Below are 27,768 nucleotides of genomic sequence, written 5' to 3' on the forward strand. Positions count from 1 at the left end.
GTAGAGGGGAAGAGAGAGAGAGAGATATGCACGGCAAGCTTAATGTTCTTCTGAGCCCTCTTCCTTTAGAATTCATTGTTTTGCTAAAAAGGGAATATAAAGAAGAATAGATCACATGAGTCCCTGAAAATGGTTGGAATCACTGGAAGGATGGACTTTAATGTTAATGTTAGCTTTTCTTCCTGAAGAAATACTCTCTTAAATGCTCACCAGTGAAAAATCCTCAATACCAAAAACAAAATATTAATGTTCATAACAGTAATAATCAGAACTGTTCATTGAATCCATGGAGCTCATTCTACAAATTTTAAATGGGACACTGTTTACCATTACTGGATAGCTGTACAGTCATTTATCTCCAAGGCTATTGGTTTTTTCCCCTCCCCATTCATGCTGTTTCCATTATTACATTATTATAGGCTTGAATTACATTTTGCATTCATTGCAAATGAGTTGCTGTAATTATGCCTGGGTAGTGCAGAATGTTTAATGGGGCCTTGGTCAGTTCCTTCCAATTAATCAATTTTCCACAAAAAGAAAACTCACTTTTGGAGAGTTGGTCACGCTCCCCACGTCTACAGTACAGAGTTGGCAAACAAATCAATAAGCCTGAATAAATAAGCAGCTCCAAAATCAGAGTTTTGCATTGGCCTGTGATGCTGGAGTGACATGCGGGACTGATCGGTCATTTTGTCTCATTACTTACCCAGAAACCAGAGGATGAAACAACTGATGTTTACATTTATTTCTGGGACTAATGAGGATGAAGTGAATTATACTCTAATTACGCAGTAAGGAATCTGGAAACATTAGTCCTAGGGTACCATGGCAGAGTACATTGTTCAATGTAGCTTCTATATTAAGCAGAAACTGTGCAACTGTGCCAGGAGTATTTATTCTTCAGTCATAATTATGTGTTGGTCAAAAGGTTAGTTAATAAACAAACTAGAGCTTCAGCACCCTGGACAGCTCCACAGAGCAGTACTTGACTCTAAGGGATATTGTGTTGTTCTGTGTTCAAAAGGAAGTAGCCTAAGTTGAAATGATCAAAGGAAGGAGAGAACAGAGAAGGAAAGAGGTTTATTCCATTTTAAATGTTAAGAAACTAAAGATCTAAAGATGAGGAAAAGGGGAAAGTCAGAGACTGCCCAGGGGTCAGTAGCATGGATGCCTCCATACGGCACAGCACTGCAGTAAGTTCTGTGGGCACAAACAAAGAAGGAAAGTGAGGGCAGGAAAAAAAGAAGAAGAAGAAAGAACTGGAGAGCAAAAGAAACAGAAAAATGACAAACTAGGGCAGAGAAAGAAAGAAACTCTAGTAGCATTCACTCTCCCACCTGCTGCTGTTTCTGTTCATTACATCCGTCACAAATTTACAACAACGGCCTATCAACAACATAAAAGTTTAAATCAAACTTTGGCTTTCTTTTTCTCCTTTGTGTGTGTTTCTGTTCTTATACAGCAAAACATGTATCTGTAATCTCATTTTGATTGTAGTCTTATCCTAACAGTTGGACTCTGGCTGCGGTGATGTGTGTTCACTGCTCATCAGTTCATCTCAAGCCACTGGATGAGACTGACAGCAGGGCTATACATGACTAGAATCTTTCACACCAGTCTTAGAAAGCCAGTTCTTCGTGGACTTGGTTTGACTCTTTCTCCAAACTGACGCATAGTTGAAACCACACTCTTGCCCAAAACACTATGCACTTTGATATAGAACTTTACATAAAATGGAAATAAGAGTACCAACTCATGAAAAAAACAAACAAACGCCAGTTTAAAAGTAAATCAGATTATCTGAGCAAAAGCATCTGCACAGAAATTGTGTTAGTGTAAATACAATCTATTGATTATGATTATTTTTTTACCCTAAGTAAATAAAATTCAGTATAATATTGGTATTGATCTTTCCTCAAACCTGACAAGAAAATTAGATTCTCAATTTGTGATTTCACTAAATTACAAATTATTCATTTAAGGACAGTTGGAAGACTGGTGCTTATCACAGAGACCACAGCACCAGGGGGAGTCTGGAGCTGATTGTAGTGCGCTGTCATTCTCAAGAGCACTCCATCAGCAACAAATGGACACAACTGGTTATGGTGGGGATGTAAATATAGACAGAGGGAGAGGGAGAACAAGAAACCGAGACACAGAAACAACAGGGCACAACGAGATAACAAATGTTGGAAAATGGTCTTACTGCTGTTGCTGCTGATAAGCAGAAATTAATGTCAGGTTGTTTTTTTAAAACATAGCAGACAGTATTTCCTCCAAACACACAAGGACATCTGTTCAATCCTCCTCTTATCCTTTCAAGACCTCTTTGCTTCCTCCACAACCTGGGTGTCCACTCTATCTGCCAGAGCTGAGAGCTGATTTAGTGGTGGCTGCTGTTCACAGGCTGCTGCTGGGATACGGTGCCCTCACCATGCTCTTTAATTTGACACTGAACCTCGTAATTGATTTTCTCAAGGCTGCCCATCCCTATCTCCTGACTACAGTAAGAGAGAGAGTGTGTGTGTGTGTATCTGTAAACTTGAGAGTGAGTGACCAGTTTTGGTCTAATCCTCAGGTGTGTCATTATTTCTGACAGGCCCGGCACACGTGCCAAATTAGCAGAAGCTTACTGCTGTCCTGTGTATGCATTATGCAAATCATTGCACATGCTGCAATTACATTTGATCACATGCATTGATGACTGGATACTTTTTATGATTTTGAATTGCTCTGTTTATTCGCTTCAAATGGTTCCTGCATTTACTTTGTCATTTTGGATTTCTCCTTCATCCCACCTGCATCATCTGTCATTCATTAACCTTGAGTTAAGAGCCAACCTGATCTTTCCTTCATCCTCCCTCCAGCTGGCACATGACTGACACATGCCAGACTTACTCATAATTACATATTATCCAAATAAGCCAAGTAAAGGACACAAGTGTGTGTATCTAAAGCAGGTGAGCACTGTAAAAACAGTCCACTAAGCCTGAGGGTGTCAGTTGGTGTTAGGTGCTTAGATTTCCTATCATGACTCAACACAGCGTCTCATCACATCAAAGACATTACCTGCACCTTGATCATCTCTCTGGCAACACACAGAGAGAGGATACTGTGAGAAATGCAACTATAAAACTATTATGTTGCTTAAAATCTCCTGGTTCAAAATGGGCCTTTGTGAGAGTAAATACAATCAGCCCACATAGAGTATCCAAACCAAATCGTTACCTTGTCTGTGTTGACTTATTTCTTACAAAAGTCTAGGCATTGTCTTGTCTAGTATGTGTTTGTTAATAAAACAACAATCACATTGCTCTCTCTTAGATTTCTTTTTGTTGCATCAAAAATTCTTTTATCCAAAATATCCCTTTTTCCAACTTCTCCCACTTTAATGTTGCATTTTTAAGACATTTGTTTATTCACTAAATGGCTTTTCTCTCTTCTCTTTCACAGTGTGCAGCTTCTCTTCTCTCTTTGATGGATGTTCATTAGTAAGTTAGGATGAAAATGACAAACCAGTATATAAAACCATTATCTTATAGGCCTAACTCTGTTAGCTATGAAAGTGAGGAGCACAGGGAGGTTTGCACACTGCTGTACAAAATCATTACTGACTATGAGCATTCACTGCTTTGCACAGCTGCTGCCCACAGATGCGGGTGCCAGATTATGTACTGTGGTACAACTGCAATGCTCCTGGGTGATGGCAGTTCCATTTAAAACCTTATTTAATCTTTGTCCTTGCCCTGTAGCGTGGATGCTTGATATTGTCCATCACTTTAAAAAGCAGCTGGGGTAAGAAGTTGAAGGACTTTGTAGCAACTGTGAATAATGCAGTTTAAACCCACACACAGGGTTTTATACTATCTGTCTGACCCAACACAAAACTCTGCTGCGCCCGGAGGCAGGTGGAGTTCAGGGTTAATCTATCTCCCCTCCTGTGAAGATAGTCACATATCACCCACCTCGCTTTTTTTCTTTCTATCTCGCTCTCCCTCCCGTCTCACATGGAGTCTGCACCTCTCTTTCTGTGTTCCACCTGCCTCTTAATCTGTCCATCAGTCTCTCCGCAGACCTGCTCCTTAAACAGTACTCCACCTCTGGATGAATAAGAGATGAGCAGAGGGCTTGGGGGGAGGAGGAGAAGATGGATGGAAGGGAGAAGCAAAGAAGTGCAGCGGCATCCAGTGAGAACCCTGAGGCGATGGGAGTGTAAATGGATCTTGAGGCGCTGGTGTCACCTGTCCCAGGACCATTAATTAGTCATTTAGACTTGTAATGGAGCGAGCTGTAGCCAGACAGGCACAATCGGCCAAACAAAGTTAGTCACTTGGGCTGAGGAGTGAGCTGTGGGTGGTGATAACACTGCGTGTCCAAAGTGGGAAAATACAATGAACACTAAGTTCATATTAGATATGTATAATACATACAGACAGGGTCTCTTTGTTGATTTATGGGACTTTACAAATACAGTAAGTAAAGTATGTAGGGTCATTTATATGAGAACAGTATTACTTTACGCTTAGAATAATACAGGGCAACATAAAAGCCGCAGAAAGTGAAAGGGGTTCATGAAAGGAGCATAAAAACATTCATCTTGGGAAGGTAAACACACCAATAGTGAGAAAAAATGAAAAACAATGTAAGGTATAATATTAAAAGTTAGATAAATGTGATGGTAATGACACTTGTAATTTGTTTTATTTATTTGTTTTTTACTTGAATTACATCATGCAATAATTGAATCCATTCTCTTCTGCTAATCCAGTTCAGGGTCACGAGGTGGTTAGAGCCTATCCCAGCTGCCATAGGGCACGATTTTTTTCAGAAGACATTATTTTTAATTTGCAACATTACTATCTCAACAGATATTTAGAGTGAAAGGTGAATTATTCCATTTCAAGTTTGCATGTAAAGAATCTTAATAAAGCTCAGGGATCCACATTATTCACATCACTGTGCTTTCTGAAAGTATTTACTTTCATGTGAGGTATCACATTAACTCTCCACTTCAAGATTTGAAGTGTGAAGGCAATATGATCTGGAAATTAAACAGGGAGTGCCTACGATCAGACTCTTTCGAGCTCACGAACACTGATTTCTCAACGATCAAGTAACAACTGATGCAGATACTTGACCTCTCAAGAACATATTAAGATTAAATTGCAAAGTGCATTAGAGACACCCAAGAGCCCTCTGGGGTTATTATGACATTACACAATGTCTCTGGCCCTGAATGCAAAAAACAAAAATAGCAGCAGGTTATCTGGTGTTATATGAAGTAATAAATCATCTGTAACTTTCATAATGCTCTTTTATATGTTCAACCCAAAATCATTCAAAAATGATTACAGAATAATAACTTCGTCAGCACCTGGTTGGGATTAGGATTAGTTTACACATCTTCCTGGTCCATAATGAACAATGAGTTTCCCAAGATCACATAACAAACAAATGATATGGATACTTTGCTTGCATTGCCTCTGTTTAGATTGAATTACAAAACGCTTGATATCTGATGTTCAGGTGACCGCTGTTTGTCCTTCTGGCTGTTGAACGATGATACTGAGGCCCTCGAGGCAATTCAGACACTCCTCCTGAGGGGTGAAGTGTATCAGGACACCTTGGAAAGTGAATGAGCTGCCCGAGTCAGGGCATGACACCAGGGTGCTGCCAGTCTTGTTAGACGGGGTTAATCAGTCAAAGTGCTTGTTGATCCTGTTTCAGAACAATGCTGAGCTTTACTTTGTGTTTTTGTTCTTCTGTGTTCTACGTTCATTCATTTTTTTTCTCCTCCTATTTCAGATACAATAGTGCAACTTGTCAACTTGTAGCCATGTGGCTGTTCCTCTGAGATTATCCAACACAGTATTAAATGTTAAACGAGTTTATCTTTAATCCTTGAGGTCAGGATTAACAAGGTTAGGGTTTGGTTAAAGTTAAGAGTTCAGGTGTCTAGACTTCTCAAAGGTTATTGGTCAATCGAGCGACATGTGTTCATTACTTCATCTTTACATACTTACACTGGGTTTTCCAAATGTAGTAAAATGCGCTAACTAATAAAGAGCTACTAGAGCTGTCATTTAGAGTGCAAGTTTATGTAGTGAGTGTGGGCTGGCATCGCTCTTTCAACATCTCTCGATAAAACAATTCCTGTCATTGGGCTGTCCTCAATGGGCAAAGTCAGAGACAATATTTATGCTTGGCAGGACTGTTCAGTCACACTCACAGTACACTCAATCCATCAGCAGTGCTGCTCATCACTTCTGTCCACAGTCATGGCGAACTTTCCAGGGGCAAATAGCTGCTGTGCTGCTGTGCACTCTGGACAGCAGGATCACCGCCAGCGCTCTGGCCTCTCATTTATTCAATAATTAATGTTCGTATAGGTAGTGAGACGTGAGGTCTCCTGGATGGTGAGGGTGTGGTGTTCAGCAAAAGTTAATAGACACAAAAGGACATTTATTCAAATACTGTACATTCAGGGAGACATTATTTATTTATATTTTATGCCACTTAATATTCTGCAGAGGACTTAACTTTTTGTGTTTTTGTTTCACTCAAATTTCATTTTAAAGAAAGATGAACAGTAAAAACTCTTGAGTCATCTCTCATTGTTAAGCCACACTTACCTATGAAGCATTCAACCATAAAAAGAGTGATGAATCTAGATTTGATGCTTTTGGTTCAAATTGTTCTCAATATGTACAGGGAGTGCAGAATTATTAGGCAAGTTGTATTTTTGAGGAATAATTTTATTATTGAACAACAACCATGTTCTCAATGAACCCAAAAAACTCATTAATATCAAAGCTGAATGTTTTTGGAAGTAGTTTTTAGTTTGTTTTTAGTTTTAGCTATTTTAGGGGGATATCTGTGTGTGCAGGTGACTATTACTGTGCAGTAATTATTAGGCAACTTAACAAAAAACAAATATATACCCATTTCAATTATTTATTTTTACCAGTGAAACCAATATAACATCTCCACATTCACAAATATACATTTCTGACATTCAAAAACAAAACAAAAACAAATCAGCGACCAATATAGCCACCTTTCTTTGCAAGGACACTCAAAAGCCTGCCATCCATGGATTCTGTCAGTGTTTTGATCTGTTCACCATCAACATTGCGTGCAGCAGCAACCACAGCCTCCCAGACACTGTTCATGTTTTTCTTGAAGGATGCAGACTTCTTCCTGTACCACTGCTTGAAGAAGGTGTCTTCCAGAAACTGGCAGTAGGACTGGGAGTTGAGCTTGACTCCATCCTCAACCCGAAAAGGCCCCACAAGCTCATCTTTGATGATACCAGCCCAAACCAGTACTCCACCTCCACCTTGCTGGCGTCTGAGTCGGACTGGAGCTCTCTGCCCTTTACCAATCCAGCCACGGGCCCATCCATCTGGCCCATCAAGACTCACTCTCATTTCATCAGTCCATAAAACCTTAGAAAAACCAGTCTTGAGATATTTCTTGGCCCAGTCTTGACGTTTCAGCTTGTGTGTCTTGTTCAGTGGTGGTCGTCTTTCAGCCTTTCTTACCTTGGCCATGTCTCTGAGTATTGCACACCTTGTGCTTTTGGGCACTCCAGTGATGTTGCAGCTCTGAAATATGGCCAAACTGGTGGCAAGTGGCATCTTGGCAGCTGCACGCTTGACTTTTCTCAGTTCATGGGCAGTTATTTTGCGCCTTGGTTTTTCCCACGCTTCTTGCGACCCTGTTGACTATTTTGAATGAAACGCTTGATTGTTCGATGATCACGCTTCAGAAGCTTTGCAATTTTGAGACTGCTGCATCCCTCTGCAAGATATCTCACTATTTTTGACTTTTCTGAGCCTGTCAAGTCCTTCTTTTGACCCATTTTGCCAAAGGAAAGGACGTTGCCTAATAATTATGCACACCTGATATAGGGTGTTGATGTCATTAGACCACACCCCTTCTCATTACAGAGATGCACATCACCTAATATGCTTAATTGGTAGTAGGCTTTCGAGCCTATACAGCTTGGAGTAAGACAACATGCATGAAGAGGATGATGTGGACAAAATACTCATTTGCCTAATAATTCTGCACTCCCTGTATTGAGGAGGTCATGAGAGAGGTACAACAGTGAGCATCTACAGCCATCTGTGAAGGCTCACAGTGGAGGCTCTGTCAAGGAAGCCTGAAAAACTATTCCTAAAGACTACTTAAAAAATTACAAGAAACAATGCCTAAGAAAGTTCAGGCTATGTTGAAGAATAAAGGTTGTTATATCAAATATTAAGTTTCAGGCTTAGAATTGCACAAAATTTGTTTTTGCCTTCAGTGGGTGACTCAAAAGTTTTCCACATTGCTATATATTGTGCCGCACTCTTTCTACCCTATCATCAAGACTGATTTAAGGGCTTGTGTCCCCTTAGAAGTCAACTTGCCCAATGTTGATTAAGTTGCAATAACCACTGTGTCCAGCTGCTTAAAGTTTCTTGATATTATGAGTACACTCTGTGCTTTCTCTCTGAATCAAAGCATTTTACTGGACAACGCTGTTTCCTTGGTATTTAATCAGTCAAGCAATGAAATCTGTTTTTTGTTTTTTTGGGGTGGGGGGGGATAATTTAGGAATAATTACAGCATAGTGACCAGTTATATTTTTCCCTCTGAAGTTGGGTGCCCTTGAACATGACACCAAATTTCTACCTTCTCTGACCCCATTCTCATCTTGTGAAGGGAGAAAATGGAAAGGAAATTTCCCTATCAAGTGCAATAACAGATCGCTTTACATTACAAGAAGGGTAGACTGATGAATGAGGAGCATGAGCAGTCACTGAGGTAAATGGCTTCATCATCCATTCATGCTCCTCCACAGTGCTGAAAATACTCGTGCCATTACAGTCGGGAACAGAGCGGGACGTTCATAAGAAAGAAAAAAAAGGAGGCTGACAAGGGGGAGGGGGAGATTATTTTACATTTATTATAGTGAGGCAAATTAAAAAGGAGAGGTCATTACTTTTATCTGGCGAGAAGAGAGAGGGGACCTATTCTTAGCTTTTTACCCCTATGACAAGATAGATTACAGTTTTATGTGAGAAAGTTTCAGAACATCAAGCTGACTCTGCCAAACTTCAGTTTCATCAAACACACGCAAAAGAGAAATAAACCTTCTTGGCTTGTCAGATGAATATACTTTTATGGCAGTTATAAAAAAAATCGGGGAGAAAAAAAAGAGTTGATGGCCCTATATTTTTCACTTAACATATTTAGAGCCCCAGGTGGCAGAGGAGTATGCTGACACCACAGAATATAAACTAAGTAAATAAATAAATTTCCCCAAGGGCGACTTTCTCCTCAATATTTTTTATTTGCTTTTTGAGGTTCGAAGTATGTCGCACGCCTTATTGTTCCCTGGAGGTGGATGAATAATGTCAGCAATATTCAGCTTTCATATCTGGGAACATCATAACAAGAGAGCAGACAGCAGTCGGGGGACGGGAAAAAAGCCTTCAATCATGAAGTTCGTCAACAGCAGCTCCTCTTATTAGGATAATGTGATGGCAGTGAAACCCAAATTGTACTAAATAATACTTTACAGGTGTAAATATTAGATGATCACCTTTTTAGGAACTCAGAAGCAGCCAGAAGGTACATTTTACTTCCAGAAATGTTGAAAATAAGAAGCAGTGACAAGAGTCTTCATCCATGTGTGCAGCTCTGTGAGGCTGTGCTTGGAGCAATGATATTATGATAACAGTTTAATAATGGTGATCTTAAGCAGGACCAAAGCAGTTCATTTACAGACCAACACTGACATCCCCAGAGTCATACAGCCTGCAGATTGAAGTGTCAATCAAAACCTAACTTTGTATGTGTCGAGCTGCTTACTCATAAGTGTGTGACTGAGTTCCGGCAAGGTGAACAGGCTGTTTGGGAGAGCGATTGCCGGTGGGTCTGCTGGCTAAGCTCACCTTCACCTTGTCCTGTAGTGTGAACACCTCTAATGCACATGTGCCAAATTTAGCCTCTCCTCTATCCACAGCTCGTGATTCTTATTCAGCCCACAAGTGCTCGCTATCGTTCTCTCTCTACATCTAACAATGATTTGGATGCTGAGATGGTAGCCTGCAAAACAAGCAATAACTAATGAATGTTTCTATTTTTGGCCCAACAGAACTGGTTCCAATGCATCATCATTGTACTTAACATTCAGTCTTGATCGAGACTATGATTTACTGTCAGCGATTTTCATATTAGTTGATAATAACCTTGAGAGAGTGATGGAAATTTTATTTTTACATGAGCCCAGCCAAATTACCATCATCTGCATCATGATTCAAATGTCCTCTGCTGTAGAGAGAGGATGATAGATGGAGCATTGAAGACTGAAGGAACAAACCAGCTTAAAGGCAGACAGAGACACTGGAGAGGTTCGGAGTTTCAGAGGGAGTGCTCGTGTCAGGATGTGACAGTTTGAACATCAGGCTCTCCAAAGGGGCCAGCATCATCAGCAGGTTAAAACTGAAGGCTGATGAATAAGTGGGAAGGGGGGTTGATTGGATTATTCACATCCATAATGATCACAAACTTCAAACCAACTCAAAAATATTTAAGTACTGACTCTGTAATGGAATGCCTATCTATCCAGAAAGTGCCCCACCTCTCATCCGGTGTCTGTGGGGATAGGCTGACATTGGCTGGATTAATGGGATTTTATTGGGCATCGGCCCTGCTTTTGGAAGGGTAAACACTGCAAACTCAAATTAGAGCATTTGCTACGGTTCAGGGGAGGCTACGTAATGTCTGAAAAAAGAACCCCAGAGACTGAAGCTGAGAATGAAGCGTCAAGTTCACTCGTGGGCCTGCATGTGATTTTTGTTTTTGGTGCTTCTGCTTTCCCACACTGTAATTCAAATCACCACAGTGCTCCAATGGTTTTGGACTATTACATACTCTTTTTATGATAATTTATGGAATATATAAAACTGCTGAAATACTCCTGCTCCTATGATTTTGAGCATTGTCCCAGTCTATTGTGCTCTTTGTATGCTTGGGCAGTTGTATTAGCTTGCTGTCTGGCTTGTGATCATACCAATTGCTGGATTTTATGAGGGGGAAAACAGTAAACCTGACAGGAGAAAGAGACAGATCTCTTAAAAAGTCTCTTAGAGGCATTTCTTAACAACTGCAGATTCCAAGATCATTAGATCAAACAGCAACCCTCAGATAAGAGGAAATTTATACGGATGTTAAAAAACAACCCAGGAACTACCAGAGTTCAAGTCTGTCATAAACTGGAAACTGCTGGAACACCAATGTCACTGTCCACACTGAAGAGAGTTTTACATCGCCATGGACTGACAAGGTACAGACAAAAAAAAAAAAGCTTTTGCTGCAAAATCAACACCTTCAAGCTCGCAGACATTTGCAGCGGTGAACATAGAAAAGCCAATTCCTTCCAGAGACAAGTTTTATGGTCCAGCAGGACAAAGATTAAGCTATCTGCCCTAATGCCAAGATGTATGTTTAGAAGCGTAAAGGTGACGATTTCAAACCTAAAAACACGGTACCAGCTGTCAAGCACGGTGGTGGTGGTAGCATCATGTTCTGGGTCTGTTTTACTGTCAGTGGTACTACTACATTGCTCAAAGTAGATGGAAGAATGAAGGAGGAGGATTACAATCTCTTCAAATTAATCTCAACTGAACAGCTAGACAGTTAAAACAGGTACAGAGTTGAGTGTTCAAACAGGAAATGATCACAAACATGTTAATCAAAACTGGTTTTGGAATGAATAAATCAGTCTAGCATTAAACTTATGAAATGGTTTTCCCAAAGCCCTGACATCAACTGTATTGAAAATTTGTGGATTATGCTTAATAGCCAGGTCCATGCCAGGAAACCAACCACTTTATTCTTCCAAGAAGAGTGGTTGATCTACATGTGAGTGTATGTAAACCTCTGCCTACAACTGTAAAGCTGCATGGTTGTAATTTGGAGAGATGAGTTAGGCGTCTCAGCTGGTAGTGGCTCTGTCAGACTGTTAGAGATATCACCGAATATGCACAGCACACCACAGCTTTTTGTCTGTGGTCTGTCCATTTTTGATTGCATTATGTAGGAAAACATCTGATAAGATCGCAGCCTGTGGAAATGGGCTCAAATGGCACTGCACAGTGAAAATAACAAATCCACTATCTGATACTGCAACAGCCGGCAGACATCTGCAGACCTTTTCATGCTGATTGTGTTTGTCTTTCTTGTGCTCCTTTTCACCCCCTACCTCAAAAATATTTACCTAGCTCGTGTGATTTGTTTTGGACATGGGCTTGCATGTCTCTCTCAGCTCCTATTGAGAGTGATGTACACACAACTTATCTTACAAATGCAGAAGAAGAAGCAAACAAATTCGAAGAATTTCCCATTTGGAAATGTAAACACAGATGCAACAATGGGGACCTGAGGTATTTGATGATTAGTTACAAATAAGACAAATTTGGCTCTTTTGATACGTCTTTCTTTGGGTAACAAAGATTTTACTATTCAAGATGCATAGCTGAATTATATGTAGGATTATTATGAAAACTCTGTTATCTCTGATGTAGGGGATTTCAAGCTGCATTAGTGTAAATCTCCTATTATGCACTCCATCAGCTTCTTTTCTAAAGCCTATAAGCTGTGTTAAAGCTACAATCACTTGCATATTTGCCTTTTAACAATATCTCAGTTTACATTAGCTTATAAGAGGACAAAACATACAAAGAGACATGTTTTTCGAGACATTTGACCAAAGAGTGAGAATACTAAATTAATTTCATTTAAAAACAAGCGATTAAAATATTTGCCGCTTGATTGGCTAAACACTGAAATTTAGCATGACTAAAGATCTGAAAACTCTGATTATTTTGTCAAAAGGTTTCTTCTTATAGAACATATATCACCAAATGTTTTTGACTGCTTAGTATAGATGTGGATAGATGTATAGATGTGACTGGCATAACACCCACACAGTAATGTCAAAAGTCTTTTTTTGCAGATTTAAGGTCATGCCAAAGCATCTCAATTAGATTTTAGTTCATGCTAGCTGGGCCCACGTCCTCAATTTAGGTTTGACAGCATTTTAGTAGATAATGAATGACATGAATTAAGCTGCGGTTTGGGGAAGGCCTCCAAAGGGACTGGCGGCGGCTCCCAGGCCTAGCAGATTCCCATGTACTAAATTGAAGTGAAGAAGTTAAAGAATTGGAAAGGGGAAGGTGGGTGGGGCACGTAAACCAGAATGAACAGCTTGTAGAACTGGGGGAACATATATAGATAAGAACCGGAAGGAGCATGTTTGGAGACGTGGTCCCGCTTCTGAAATTTTGGTTCACATAAGGGCACTGTATAGATGTGCTTTAATAGTTCATTCACTCATTAAGGCCAGGCAGTCTAGACTTCTGTTGTATGATAACATCTTTCAGATTGGCTGCTGTGTGACATCATTTATAACAAAAAAAAATAAAATAAGGAAAGCCATCAAAATTGATTTTGCAGACATCGGTTTCTGTTTGCAACACTGATTTTCTGTTGACCAGTATATTTGAATTTAATAAGTAGAGTGAATCTTTCGGCTCCTTTCAGGAAGTCACACGCTTTAGTCACTGACGTTTCTGATGGTTGTCAGACTTTTTGGTTTACTTTCCAGTAAATTAAACATCTAGTGGATTTGGACAGCTCAATATTATTAATGATACTTTGTGCTCTGTGATATCCTGATGGACATTTTTCATTCTGGAATATCGTGATAAGAAATTTCTAACCACTTTCTAATGTGTTATAGAATACAGATCTGATTTTTTTTTTTAATCAGCACATTAATAGATGTTGAAAAGAATTTCATCTACAGTCTCAGTTTTCTACAGTTTTTAAGAGAGAATTAAAAGTTGACCTGAATGAAGACGTTATTCAGACTTAACTTTCAACCTTCTTCCCACAATCATCAGCAGGAATCTGCCCCATGGACCATTCTGAGTTCACTGAGGAGTCACTGCTCCCCAGCTTCTTTCACCAGCTGCCTCACCAAAGTTTTGTCTTGACCTTGACTTGTACGCACATCTTCACATCTGTCAGATTGGCTGCCCTCCAGACACTTGTGAGGTTTTAACTGGCACATGCCTCGGGACTTCCAGCTGTGATCATGATTTTATTGTCTTTGCCCAACATGAGCTTCCGCTCCTTTTTAAAAGCTAATGAACCTTTACATCAGAGCTTACTGTGACCTGAACCCTTATTTCTTCACTGTTGTGGTACACTAGTCTTTGTACTTCATCACTTACATGCAAGGCTTTTAATTGATTGACTGAAAGAGGAAAAATGCTCCAACACGTGAACATCACGCCGTAATGGTCCTATAAAGACTTTTAAGCTGAAGGTCTTGGAGGACATGGGCCATGTACTGTAGGTTCAGGAGTAGAAGCTACATCTTACTGTCCAGTCATTCAAGCATGAAATTGAATTAGTCACTGGACAATTGCTGCCATCTAAAGGTCAGACGGTTACCCATATTTATAGCATAGCTGAGGGTATGTACAGCACTACAGTGCTATAATATAATTTCTTCTTGTAAAAACAAGAACTTATAAAAAGACTATATGTTACCTGCAATGTAACAGCTTTCTAAAGACACAAAACAAACAAGGCCTGCAATCATGAAATTTCTCATATTTTAATGAGCTTCACAAAGTACAAAACTAATTATAGTTTGCTTTTTTTTGAAAACTACCCTTGTAAGCAGTCCTCCATGGCCTTCAGCTCCTGTAATTCATGGCAGTGTGGACCGCAGTGAAGGCAGAGAAGTCGCCTGACCTTGGGGATGACGGAGAGAGCTGCCCCTCGGGAACCACTGGGAGAAGGAGAGGAAAATGACGCAAAGGTTGTTATTTCTACAAATAAAGACAGTCAAAAACAGAACGTAGTAGAAGTTATGAGACTGTGAAGCTTTAGGCACTTGGCTCAGGTACGGTTTGTCGTCTTATTAAACCAAGTATTCTAAGTTTAGGCAATTACTCTGACAGCTGCAGTGTGACTGCACATTTAGCACTAGACACTAAAAAAGAAGGAACGCAACCTGAAATTTTTTTTCTGCCCACTCTCTGCACAACTTTTCTCACCCATTGAAGTGTAGCTGTGCTAATTTGAAGAGTTGTCGACCCAGTTCGACGCTTTCTTTTCCAAACTGGGAGGCAATGGCTACAGCGCTTCGCTCCAGATGGGATGCTGCACTATTCCAGTCACCTACAGAAACAGCAGAACACAAACAAAGCAGTAAGAAGACTGCAAAGATTATGCACAGATGCTTTTTGGAGGATTTTTTTAACTCCTCAGGGTGTTAAAAACCCAAACACCATTAACCACACAGCTCATATGCAAATACTCCACATCATTATTATGCGTACCCAGAGAAGCATAAGCTCTGGCTGTGGCATCAGCTAGCTCCCCCTGTAGTGGATGTGTCTCTGCAAGGATGAGACCAGACTGACACAGAGTCTTTTTTAGAAGTCTTAGGGCCTCACCTGGGGGAGGGTAGAAGAGAAGAATCACATGACAGTGATGTATTTCTATATTTGATTAGATTTAGATGTTTATTTTTAATTTTTTTACAAGCACCTGGCCTGTCTGTCTCCATGAGTTCCACAGCCTTCTCCAGGTTAACCCTGATCTCCTGCAGACTGTTGTTCACGTCAGATAAGGACATACAATGACTGCAGGATGAGCGTGAACATACAAATCCGGCTTCTCTGTCCTCACTCCTTTTCTGAAAAGTATTTCCAGTATTTTTAAATGATTAACATGGAAATGTCAACAGACATTGGGCAAATGGCCAGAAGAATGGACGGATCGATTTCCTTTAAAATTCTTTCATTTCCCCCCCCATCGTATCTAATTCAGGCTCATGGAGGGCTGGATATCAGCAGTCACAGGGCGAGAGGCTTGGCATACGCCGGACAAGTCGTCATTTGGTCACAGGGGAGAAATAGACAACAATTCACACTCACATTCACACCTATGGTCAATTTAACATCACAAATCAATATAGCCCCGTACATGTTTTGGACTGTGGGAGCAATTCAGAGTGCCCAGAGAAGATCCACAAGGACATGCCACACAAAAAGCCTCCAGTCGGCAAGTGGATTCAAACCCCTGTGAGCTGTGAGGCAAACCACTGCACTTATTGAATTTAGGGTCACAGAGGGGGCTGGAGTCTATTCAAGCTTTCATAGGATGAAAGAAGGGGTGCACCCTAGACAGGTTGCCAGACCATCACAGGGCTAACACCGAGAGACACACAACCACACAATCTGACATTTAAACGTACGTCGAGAATTAGAATTAATAATTAACTAACCAGCATGTTTTCAATTGCAACACTGTGCCCCCCATTAATCCTGAAAAAAGTCAATAATGATCTCATACTTTGAGAGATCCTTTGCACTTGATGCACAGGAGTCCAAGATCTCTGCCCTCAGCGCCTGGCTCCTGCTGTCTGGGCTCCTCCACGTCCTGCTGCTGTTGGCTACAGGCCTCACACTGACACAAGAAGTAGTACTGCTCTTGCAGAAGACGCCGGCGTTCCTGGGTCACCATCCTGCTGCTATGAGGACCTGAAGGGAAAATAAAATGAATGGTGAAAAATTGCTTTTATACACAAGGTTATGATACCATATTGATTCTAATCTATCTAAATGTTCCATCGTACATCATACCATAGCAGTGCAGGATCTCTTGTCCAGGAGTGATGAGTTTGGCTGCTCTGACTGTTACAGTGACTCCCTGCGCCTTGTGCCTCCATTCAGCTTCACCCCCACTGAAGTCTGCAGACAGAGCTGAACCAGAAGGCTCAATAATGCCTCCAGTGCTGAACACCAGGCTGGTGTTGGGGCAGCAAGAGTGATTGAGAAGACTAAGAGTCGGGAATACTGCAGTAGCAATGCGAATTTCCCTGTTGGACTGCACCGGTGAGTTTGTTGCTCCTGTGAGATGCAAAAAGCCAAAACAAAATGCAATTATAAAAAGGGACCTCGTGCGTAGTCGACACTACAGAGTATTCACAGTTGCAAAAATCAATAAGAAAAGTTTTATATATCCTTAAAATCCTTTTGAAGCAAAAATCTCCTAAACTTTCTGGTTGTGACATCCTAAAAGTAAACCTCTGTGGTCTTCTATGATAACCTGAAACTGAATTTTTGACCCAACAAGCAGTGTAAACATGTCCCATCATCCAAGCATGTTTAAATTGAGTTCCTCTTTAACTTCATTCTCACCCACATTTTTTATTACTGTTTTCGTTCCACTGAGTTAGAAAAAGAAGCAAAGTGAGTGCACTGTAAATCTTCCTCTGAAAGCGTCTGCTGTGTTGTCACACCTGAAGCAGCTAAAAAACGACTTTTATGCCAGTGGAATCGTTTTTAGTTGTGTCATCCATCAATTTCATCAAAGAGGGAACACGATTTTCTTTCTCATTTTTCTGCCTCTGACACGCAGCTGCAGCTGTTTATTCTAACTACACTCAATCTGAGCCAACTTAACAACACATTTTGCACCTGCAGTCACCTGTGTCTTGCAGCACGACTATTGCCTGGGCGTTACACCTCAGCTGTAGGATGTGCTGTAGAACTGCACTTCCCAGCATCCATAGCTCTGCATTCCAATCAGCGTCTCCTCCCTCCTTGTTTGGTCCCTGTGGGGTATGGCTCCATGATACAGGTGGTGGTCCTGCCTTGCTGAGCTTCAGGTAGAGTGTTGCTGCGGTGACCGCACACATGAAACGCAGAGCAGGGCTGTGGTGATTCAGGTGGTGCAGCAAGTTATACACATTCAGGTAAGAGCCCCCATAGGATGACGTAGAAGGATCACTCGAGTGATTATTAAAACACTCTTTGTGCTTGTCTCTGATTGACTCCCTTGCTAGTAGAAAGTTTTTTAACCCTGCCTTGAGAGCTAACCTCAGGGCGAGCTGTGACATAACGCCCATCGCCATCAGATCTGCTCCCAGCGCACACTCCCAGCGATGATGTTCTTCCCAGGCTTCCTGCTGACAACCAGTTGAACAGTATCGGCTGTAGCTACACCTGTCACATGGTACAAGAATCAGCGTTTCAGTCAAACACCTATGGCAACGCCTGTCCTCCACTCCAAACAACACTTCTCTCTCTCTGCCATACCGTCCCACCTTCCCTTTCACCTCCTCCATTCCTGGTAGGAGGACACAGCTGTACGGCCTGTCAGTGAGAATCACCTCCCCGGCTGCAATTCTATTTACAGCCACCAGGTGTCGACCTTTCTCCACAGTGGAGTCAACAACAACTTGAGGACAAATCCCAACTGTGAGAGGCCCAACAGATGGTGAATTTGCTGTGTCTGAACCTTTACAATCGTTTGAGGCAGGGTTTTGATCATCCTCCCTTCCCTTTTCATGTACAGAGAGATGTTTAAAGCACAGAGTGCGGCGGTCCTCCAGTTTGTGTAAAAGATGAGAGGGATAGCCATTCTTCACGGCTCTGTCAATGTCATCAAGGCATTCCTGAGGAAAACAGAAAAGCTGGAGCGTAAACAATCACAAAATCAAAGACTGTGAGCAAAACATAGAGATGACAGACTTTTTACTAACTCATGAATTCTGCACTGAACCGGAGGGGTAAGGCTTAGAAACCTGTCATAAGAAGACTGAGAAAAGGAATACTGGAGGCATTTTTTAAGGACAGTAAGCAGTGCTGTGAATGCTACATACAGATTGTACACAAATAATCACTTTTATCATTCTGACCCATTTCCCATGCCTGCTAAGCTGTTGCAAGGTTTTACATATGAAGTATGATTCTGCCAGTTACAGCTCTGGCTATGGTTAGGTAGCCTAGCTATCATAATGATGGTCTGTGCACTGTCTGTCGAATAGGCAGCTGAATTAGGGGGGTCAAATAAGGTCTAGTCAATGCACTGACACACACATCATTCACAGTTCTCTATTCTCATCAAACCTGCTGTTGTCTATTTAGAGGACTCGGAAAAGAGCAGTTTAGATTTAGGCCAACATGAATTTGAGAGAATTTTAGTGTGAGGACAGCATTTGAGTTGGTGTGGTGGTTGTGATTAGGATTTGCTTTAAGTCTGATGTTGAGAGTTTGTACCACACACTTAAACCCGAGATTGACAGTCAATGTGATTCAAAAATACTTTGTTTAGTCAAGGGACTGAGTATATATTGGAGAGATAGTGTACATATACTGGATTAAGGATGTTTAAGATGGTGCACGCAGAAGGAAAAAGGTGGAAGACCACAGAGAAGATTCATGGACTGCACTGAAGAAGGATGTTTAGAGGGTTGGTGTGATAGAAAAAGGATGTCAGGGAAAGGCTGAGATGGAGACAGATGATCTGATGCAGCAACCCCTAAAGGAAGGAGGAGTAGAAGCAGAGGAAGGAGAAGAAAAAGAATCTGCTATGATTCCAAGAAGAGAAGTTAAAGAAAAAAAGCAAAAGAGTTCATTTTGTTCTGCGATCTGAACCTTGGATGAATGAAATATGCAGTAGTGCATTCTTTCCTTGTTGGATAGGTTTACTGTTGACTCATGGCACAAACGTTAAAAACCACGGCGGGTTTAGACCTATAATCCCAGTGATTATGGTTAGGATAATTAACTAGTTTTGTTTTAACTCTTTCTTAATCCATTAGGAGGACCCTTTCTGAACTGAGTGGTTCCTCTCATATGTCAGGTCTGCTTATAGAACAAAATGACTGTTTGCGTCAGATATTAGTGAGGGTGGTCTCTACTTATAGAGCTACCCTTGGAAAAACCTGAAAACTATTCTAATAGTCGCCAAACCACGTCTTTATTGACATATACAGAGGTGTCAAAACTCCTCATTACGGATACCGGGGAGGTTGTTAAATGTCATCTTTATTAGAGAAAAGAGTTAAAGCCAAACCAGATGGGGTTCGGTTTAGACAGTTATCAAGATTTTGCTAAACATGCACAACTTCATAAACTAGAATATCTAATTCACGCTTCCCATTTGAAGGTGTTAAAAATTTAATAAACTGATAATAACTTATTTGACATGTTAGGCTTAAACATGAGAAACTGCAGGAATTACTGCTTTTTAACTTCGCTCAGTTGAACTTTTTTAAAATCTTTTTATTCCTGTTTTTTGGTAGATTAATGTCCTCCCACAGACACTTCCTAACCATACAGGCTTATTATACATCAAGTAATGGAGAGCAGGGTTGTTACTGTGGACTCAGCTGGTGCTTCAAAACTCTTACCTGACTTGTGAGGGGAGAACAGTGTGGAATTAGCAGTCAAAGGTATTTTATAACAGCTTCAAAAGTAAGTAGGATAAATGAATGCCCTGTACAGTTTTGACTTAATCCTAGTGCCTGGCACAAGTTTGAGAAATAGGATATTAAAAAAATATTATAATGCCCGATATTTTTTTATTTAATGAATCATAAAAAAAATCATTATAGAAGATGAGCTCCTGGTTGCAAAGCACCCACAGAGGTACAGTGACTTATAAATGGTTCCAGGTAAAGCTTCTGTGATGGAAACGGGTGTGATGTGAGGAACATGGGTATCCTTCCTGTTGGCCACAGCAAGAAAGTCTTCAGCATTGTTAAAAAAAGAACACTTATGCAGTCTTGGGTGCAGATCATCAACCATTTGCATGAGGATTTGAACCAGCACGTTTTTCTGTGCAAGCTTCCTACAGGCAATTGTAGCTCACACCATGACAACACTAGCCAACCACTGAGCACAGCTGGTTTTAATGGTGAAGGTGGCACAGACTCACCTGGTAGTGCTGCAGATGGTAGAGCGTAGCAGAGCGGTTGGCGTAGCACAGAGACAGCTGCTCCGAAGTACTGGGAGCAAAACAGATGCCCTGTAATAACAGGAGACAGTCGAGGTAGGGGTTTATGGTGGGCAGTGTTTTCATGTTTAAGGTGCTTAATATCAAAGGCATGCTTACACTTTTAGAGTCAAAATAAAATCCAGATACACCTCAGATGTAACAGCGATAGTCACCAGCGTAGTATTTCTTACTTAACTTACATCAGAGCTAGTATTTCACATTGTTTCACTGTCTCAGTGTTTACACACCACTCTGCATTTAATCATTGCTTATTATTAATCTCTGGCTTTATTCCACAGTGTGTCTTTTGTCCTGTCTTCCCCCCAATCACTCCAACCCATTGCAACATATAGCCACTCTCTTACTGAGCTTGGTTCTGCCGGATGTTTCTTCCTGCTAAAAGAAAGGATTTTTTTTTAACTTAATTAAAGTATCTAGGGTGCCTACAGTCCCAGAGTAAGATATAATATTGTTTCAAATTTACCTTTGAATAGTGCAGAGCAGCTGCAGTGTAGTTTTTAGTCTTGAAGCTGGAGTTTCCCCTCACCCTGCATTTGGCTGCTAGCTCTGCATCCTTCTGTACTGAATATGCTGCAGATTCCTGCTGCAAGAAGTCCAGATCATCTTGTCTGCAAAAACAAAAAGAACCCTTTAATAATACACAGAAACACAAAATAGGTGCAGAGCACTGTTCAAAAGCTTTTCTTGGACTAAAGTCCAGTTCAAGTGGTCCAAGCTGTTGCAGCTGCCTCAGAACTACCAGTCAGTGTAAGGTTAATAAAATAGGTTCGTAGTCTTAAATTCATTGGTACTACATGAGCTGAACTGGGTGCTTACCTCACGAGACTTAGACCACATCTGAAAACGTCATCTATTTCAAGCAGGGACGTAAACTGTTCCTTTAGTTTGGGCTCGAGAGCGCGCCACTTCTGTGCCACGTGATCTTGCCACTGAACGCACGGCAGATCCATTATGGATTACAACAGAACCGCGTCACCCTGCTGACAGGACCGCAGGACCGGAGAGTAGTTTGGGTTTGTTTTGAATTAGTTTCACATGAGCTCTCAGCGCTCTCAGCACAGCTGTCACGTTAGAGTGGACCAAACTACAGTTCCCGGCAATATCTTTCACAATAAAATCAAAACTGCAAACCCGTGGCTGTTCAAAGACCATCCTGTATGTGAAAATTGAAAAATATTCTCCTTATTAGGTTAATGACACAATTCAAACTAATCACATTGTCGTAAAACAATATTTTTCGGTAGTATCCAAAAATAATTCTGAAGCTAGGTTTCATTTTAGAGGTTATAAAATTGCTTTTCGTGACTATTTTCAAGGCGCTTTTCACATTTTGCACCGGAATCTGATTTGCCATGAAACAATATTCAATATTTTGATATTTGTAGTAATTCTGTGTGAGGGCAGAATTTAAATAAGTAAGTTTTGGAAACATGTGTTTAAAAGTAGTAACACAACTCTCCATACAAGTTGGATTACCTTTGGTGTTATTCAGTTTTGTTGCCCCTCGCCTTTGCAGTTTTGTTTTATTCATTTTTGGCTATTATACAAATACACACATAGTGGTGGTCACAGCTTTGTTGAATCTGTTTGTTGTATAAATACAAATAATGTAGTATGTATGTAGTATGTTTAGTTTTTAGACCAGTGCAGTAGCTACAGACTGAAACTATCAAATTAATATAATGTAACAGATTGGCAAAATAGTCAATGTCGTGCAGTAGCCTAGCATATCGTTTATTTTGAAGGCGTAAATGTGACACTTCCGGTCTTTTAACGTCTCGGCAAAGTGTCGTTTGCCTCTCTTCTATCGCGATAAGTGTCATGGCTTTTTTTGGAGCTACGTACCAGAAAAGCTAAACTCTGCAAGCTTTGAGATAAGCTTCACACGAGAGACATGAACGTACCTCTTACAAAAGGGGCGGTTGAAGTAAGCATAAACCTTAAACTGACTGAGCTGCTGTTTTCTCTTTGACTCCGTGTCTCAAGCTTGATTGTGGTGTGGTGTAACTTCAGGCTGCTAGCGCTGTGCGCTAATGTTTACCTTTGGTCCTAATGGTTCATCAGCTGTAGCATTACCAGATCAGTTAAAAATAAACTTTGTTGATTAAAAAAAAAAAGCTCTAAGAGCAATATTTGTGATGAAGAGCAAAAACAATCAGGCTGGGTCAACAGAACAATCTATTTTTGGGCTATAATGACATTTTACCTCTCGACAGTTTTTCGATAATATTTGACGTCTAGAGAAAGTGTTTGTCACCATCCACATGAGAAACAGAATAGATGGCAGTTTGTCCAATGGTTGTTACACTGTAACTTTGCCTTAGCAACACTGTAATATGTAATGAGGACAAACAGGCAGTTGTAACTAACGACGACTATGTGTGTTATTATTGATGTCTAGGCCCTGTGCAAAGGCTTAGATGTGGACAAGCCCGTGCTGCAGCTGCTGGTGAGTGGCTCTGTGGAAACCCACTTGTATTTCAGATTACATGATATGCATAGAAGCCTCTATTATAGCATAAGTACAGAGTATATGTGAGTATATATGAGTTATAATTACAATACCATCTGGAAGCTAAAGAATTTAGGTCTAGTTTTAGACTACTTATATTTTTCTTTTTGCAGTGCAACTTGACTTAACATTCAAGCACAAGCACAGAATAAAGACAGCATTTCCTTTTTCAATTTTGTGAGTAAAGGTTTCATGTTAAGTATTCTACGTGTTTTATTTTGCATTATGTTTAAATACAACTGTATATCATTCAGAAATTGTCACTAGTGGTCTTTTCAATGCAAACATTTGTTGTTAGTCTTTATGCAAAAACGACATAGTCAAGCAGAAGGCTCACGGTGTTTGGAGATGGAATGATCCAGTGATGTCATTGTGAAACACCTTTGCCATTGCAGATGGAGACGTAATAGAGATTGTACACGATGTATCAACAAGAACCATCTGATTTTAAAGTGCTTTAATTCCACAGCCACATGCTGTTAGAAAGAGGAGATTTGTGAGTTTCATGTGGTTGCTGGTAGGTAGCAGTCACTACAGAAATGCTCACAAAAGTATGAGACTCGGCAAGGAATATGTTGTATGGTATGTTACATATAGAGGGGGACACATTGAGAACTTCTCAACAGTGAAAGTTTTGTATGTAAAATTTTATGTACAGCCATGCTTTTTTTAGTTACTGCAAGCTTCTATTTTCATTACTTTATAAAAGATAACCTTTAAAAATCAGATGATTCTTTTTGTTACGCTCTGTATTTTTTCAATTCTTTGTTAAATTTGTAAAATGAATGAGCTTGCATCTCATCTTCTGATTTCATTGTATGATGGGCTCATTTTGAGCTGAGGCAAAGAGTGTTAACTCTGTCTCATGTGATAATTTCCTCTTCCTCACCTCTACAGCAGATCGTTTAGCATCTCATCTGTCCTCTGCTCTCTCCTGTTCTCTCCTCCTCTCACATCTCCTACTCACTAAAACAGCAGAGTCAGCACATGCAGACAAAATGCCTTTTTTTTTTCATTAGTCTGTGTTATGCTTGTACTTGTGTGTTAAACAAACACACATCAAACACAGGTGTCCACTGTACCTGTTTTGTGATTAGAACGTTTGATAACTTCTCAGCTAGGCTAGCTAGTTAAACATTTCCCTTCTTTACCACTCAGAGCTTACAGATGAGGCAGCGGAACCCTTAGGTCCTGACTCATCTGCTATCTCTGTGGAGATGTTCGAGGGAAAGGGCTGTGTAAATAAATGCCTGCTTGTTATAATTGATTTTATTGCTTCTTTGCTGTCATGTGTAAACAGAGCCGTTTAATGATTTCTATTAATATATCTTGGGACCTTTTGTTGTTTTGATTTTGACATCTTTCCTTCCCTCTCTGTTTGTCAGAACATCCGTCAGATCAGTAATGCCTCAAGCCCACCCAGGTTCCGACTGATGATGAGTGATGGCCAGCACTCTCTGACTTGTGAGTGTCCTCCAGTAGTACAACAACTTTTAAATTTGGAAGTGACACCAGAAATAAAAGTCAAAGATAATGTGGAGGTCTTAAATACTGAGATATAGCCAGTTAAACTGTGATATTTCTTTTTCTAGAAATTATATATGAAAATTTCTGTGTATTTTTGTGTCTAGCTTGCCTGCTTGCTACCCAGTTAAACTATTTATCTGAAGAGAACCTCCTGGTACCAAACTGTGTGTGTTTGTTGAAAAAGACCATCAACAACACTTTGGCTGATGGCAGGTATGTGTTGACTCTTTATTTCCTTTCTTCTTTTGTTTACTCATGTTTTCCCATTTGGTATAATTTTCACTTTTCTCCTTTTTTTTGTTCCAGGCGTGTGGTTGTTGTTATGGACATGGATATATTAAAGTCAGCAAAGGAAACTGGGGGGAAGATTGGAAATCCCACTCCTTATAATACAGATGGTATAGTACTTTTAAAGTGTGCATGGATGAAGGTAAGAAACTGTAATAAACAGCCTCTGGAAGCCCCTCATGGTGTTTGTTCCACTTTTAGGTAAGACTTCATCTCCACAGAAGGTGTCATCAAGTACCTATGTTCCAGAGTCCCCTCCGTCTGCTGCCGTGCCTGGACCCTCCTATAGGAACTACAGCTGTGAGTTTTTTTGTCAAACACTTTGTATATGAATCATGGTAATATAAGATAATACTGCTGCCATTTCCTGCTTGTTATTTAGTCACTTGTGTGGCAGAAGCACCTTTTCATTGTGTTGACATCAGCACTACTTTATATCTCACTGTATCAGAATAAATCGCTTATAGTGCAAAACAATGGCTTTTGAGAACCTGAAGAAAAAGTGAGTGTACTTATTCATTTACAATATGTGCCATTCATTATATGATATGCAGCACTGTGCAGATGCTTTGAGGAACCCCTCATCTCTTCATATTTTGCCTCCAAGCAGCCAGATTTTCTTTTAGGTTTTTAAAGTGGTCTTGAGCAATAGTTCTCGTGTTTTTTTTCCTTTGGGTGTTGTCTTCATTTTCTCTAATTTTTCAGTCAGTCCTTGTAGCTGAGCATTTTCAGAGGAATGTTTTTTTTTTGAGCCACTTACACAGACCTATCGATCATTCATGCATAAAACAGCAACTTAGCTCAATATATGAACCAGTTTTGCATCTGCACATGACAGGCAACTTAGCAAAGAAATAATTTTAATTAGTATTTGTAGTTGAATCCCCCCAAAAAACAAGCCAAAATTTGAGATGCATAAAGTGGTAGTTTTGCATCAGTAGACGCAGGATCCAAAAGTTTATTCCCTCAAAGTGACTCGATCTGCTGTGTGTGTGTACTGCTCACACATTTGGGAAACAACAGCAGTAAAAGCTTTGCTTTCAGAATGATCAGGATGAAGCTATTAATAGTAAGGCCAAAAACATGATCCAACAAGCCGCAACATTAAGACGGCCTGCTATATATAGTGTATGATCCCGTCATGCTGTGTAAAAAGCTCTGGTGGCATCATGTGGTGTTTGGCAGGACACCACTGGGTTGTGGTTTGGGGCCTTTGTGGTTTGGGCTTGTTCTGGTGAATCCAGCAATTGCTCAACATGATTGGTTAATGCCTTAGGCCCTTTTCAGTGTTCCTGGTGTCAGTACCAAGCAGTGGGGTGCATGGCTGGCTGGAGGAGGCCACTGCCATAAGAAGGATTATGCTTGGTCTCTAACATTATATATGTAGGTGGTGTCAAAGTGTGCCAAGGCCTGAGGTTTTCCTGCTCTTGGATTATGGATATCATTTACTTGCTTTGCAGATTACAGTATTTAATTACCTCACTGATTTAAAACAAGTCCTCATTTAGCCGTACTTACCACAAGGTCTTTAATGAGCTACAAATCATTTTTGTCATCTACAATTCATATATTGTAGTGGTATAGAGCACCTAATCATGTGTGTATAATATTAACAGAGAACAAAGGAGGGTTTTGTTTTAGCTTAAACATACAATATTTGGTCCAGTTATTTCAGGGACAATTAGAATATTATTTCTTAATAAAACCTAATCTTGCCAACAGAGGGAGCCAAGCACCCTTTAAGCAAATGCTGCTGACAGTTGATTTGCAGTCTTCTCACTGTTTTCACCCCAAACTGCAGCTATAATTTGGTGGAGAACAGAGACTTGGAAAGACATTGCTAACCAAACAGTACATCCTGATGTCCATCCCTTTGATATTCATAGCAGTTCAGTGTTCAAAGGCTGTAGTCTGGGGGTGGGTTAAGAACTAGATAAAGCAGGATCATAAGGCACACTGTGGTAGCCACAGGAAATGCTAAATGAATGGTAGACTGAAGTCGCTTTAGTCTAAGTACCTTTTTTCATAACACGTTGGGTACTTAAATCATATTTACAGCTCAGCCATCAGAGCGGCAAACTATCTTGTTGCCCACTGGCCACTGGGGGAGTCCATAACTCACTTCTTCCTCTATTTTACCACCAACCAGAGTTTTGTAACATTTTAGGAGCCCCAAATGATACTCACTTTCCTGCCACAGTAGCTGTTGCCATGTATCATGCCTAAAGTAGTCTGCATTTTATTGGATCTGCTTTTATTAGCTTAGCCTTTGTTTCACTCAGTTGTTTTATACCACCACCAACTACGCTTAGCATTGACATTGATTTTGTTATGTGGCAGAAACATACCCGATAGTCCTTCTCGGTGGAGGATGTAGGCATGTGGGTGGATAATGAGTGCTTAGTATATTGCGCGTGTTTGTGCATGTGTAGGTGTCTGTCTGTGTGCTCGTGTTGTGACTGAGGGAGCTTGTGTGGGCCGGTGGCTCCTCCAGTTCATGGCTTCATGAATATTGTGTTGTGGACTGAATCCTGTGTTGCGGTGCACACGGAGAA

At 40.5% G+C, this 27,768-nt stretch overlaps 2 protein-coding genes across 2 annotated transcripts in view; one reads left to right on the forward strand and one right to left on the reverse strand.

Annotated features, from left to right (window-relative positions):
• Positions 1-8,776: 8,776 nt before the first annotated feature.
• smyd4 (SET and MYND domain containing 4) lies at positions 8,777-21,979 on the reverse strand. Its single transcript, XM_005947304.3, has 10 exons — positions 21,703-21,979; positions 21,350-21,494; positions 20,806-20,895; positions 17,569-18,538; positions 16,722-16,988; positions 16,432-16,619; positions 15,625-15,772; positions 15,414-15,530; positions 15,129-15,252; positions 8,777-14,860 (listed from the first exon to the last, which is right to left on the reverse strand). The coding sequence occupies exons 1-10, from the start codon at positions 21,834-21,836 to the stop codon at positions 14,737-14,739; spliced, it is 2,307 nt and encodes a 768-aa protein (XP_005947366.1). The 5' UTR covers positions 21,837-21,979; the 3' UTR covers positions 8,777-14,736.
• A 683-nt stretch (positions 21,980-22,662) lies between these two features.
• Positions 22,663-27,768, forward strand: part of LOC102313238 (replication protein A 70 kDa DNA-binding subunit) — a gene marked incomplete in the record, with an annotated part of 55,940 nt that continues 50,834 nt past the window's right edge. The window contains 6 exon segments of the mRNA XM_014329225.2: positions 22,663-22,813; positions 23,288-23,335; positions 24,784-24,862; positions 25,030-25,138; positions 25,232-25,323; positions 25,415-25,513. Of these exon segments, the coding sequence (XP_014184711.1) occupies positions 22,781-22,813; positions 23,288-23,335; positions 24,784-24,862; positions 25,030-25,138; positions 25,232-25,323; positions 25,415-25,513 (460 nt within the window).

Source organism: Haplochromis burtoni, unplaced genomic scaffold (genome assembly GCF_018398535.1).
Source record: "Haplochromis burtoni strain Fernald_Lab_line unplaced genomic scaffold, NCSU_Asbu1 Contig_524, whole genome shotgun sequence".
NCBI classification, from domain to species: domain Eukaryota; kingdom Metazoa; phylum Chordata; class Actinopteri; order Cichliformes; family Cichlidae; genus Haplochromis; species Haplochromis burtoni.

What these genes read in the sequence shown, in the direction of transcription:
- smyd4 (XM_005947304.3), bottom strand. Translation starts at nt 21,836, where the DNA reads ATGGATCTGCCGTGCGTTCAGTGGCAAGATCACGTGGCACAGAAGTGG. An exon ending in AGTGCAAAGGATCTCTCAAA is followed by an intron (nt 15,773 to 16,431) that starts GTATGAGATCAT and finishes AATACTTTTCAG; the next exon opens with AAAAGGAGTGAGGACAGAGA. An exon ending in CAGAGCTTATGCTTCTCTGG is followed by an intron (nt 15,253 to 15,413) that starts GTACGCATAATA and finishes CTGTTTCTGTAG; the next exon opens with GTGACTGGAATAGTGCAGCA.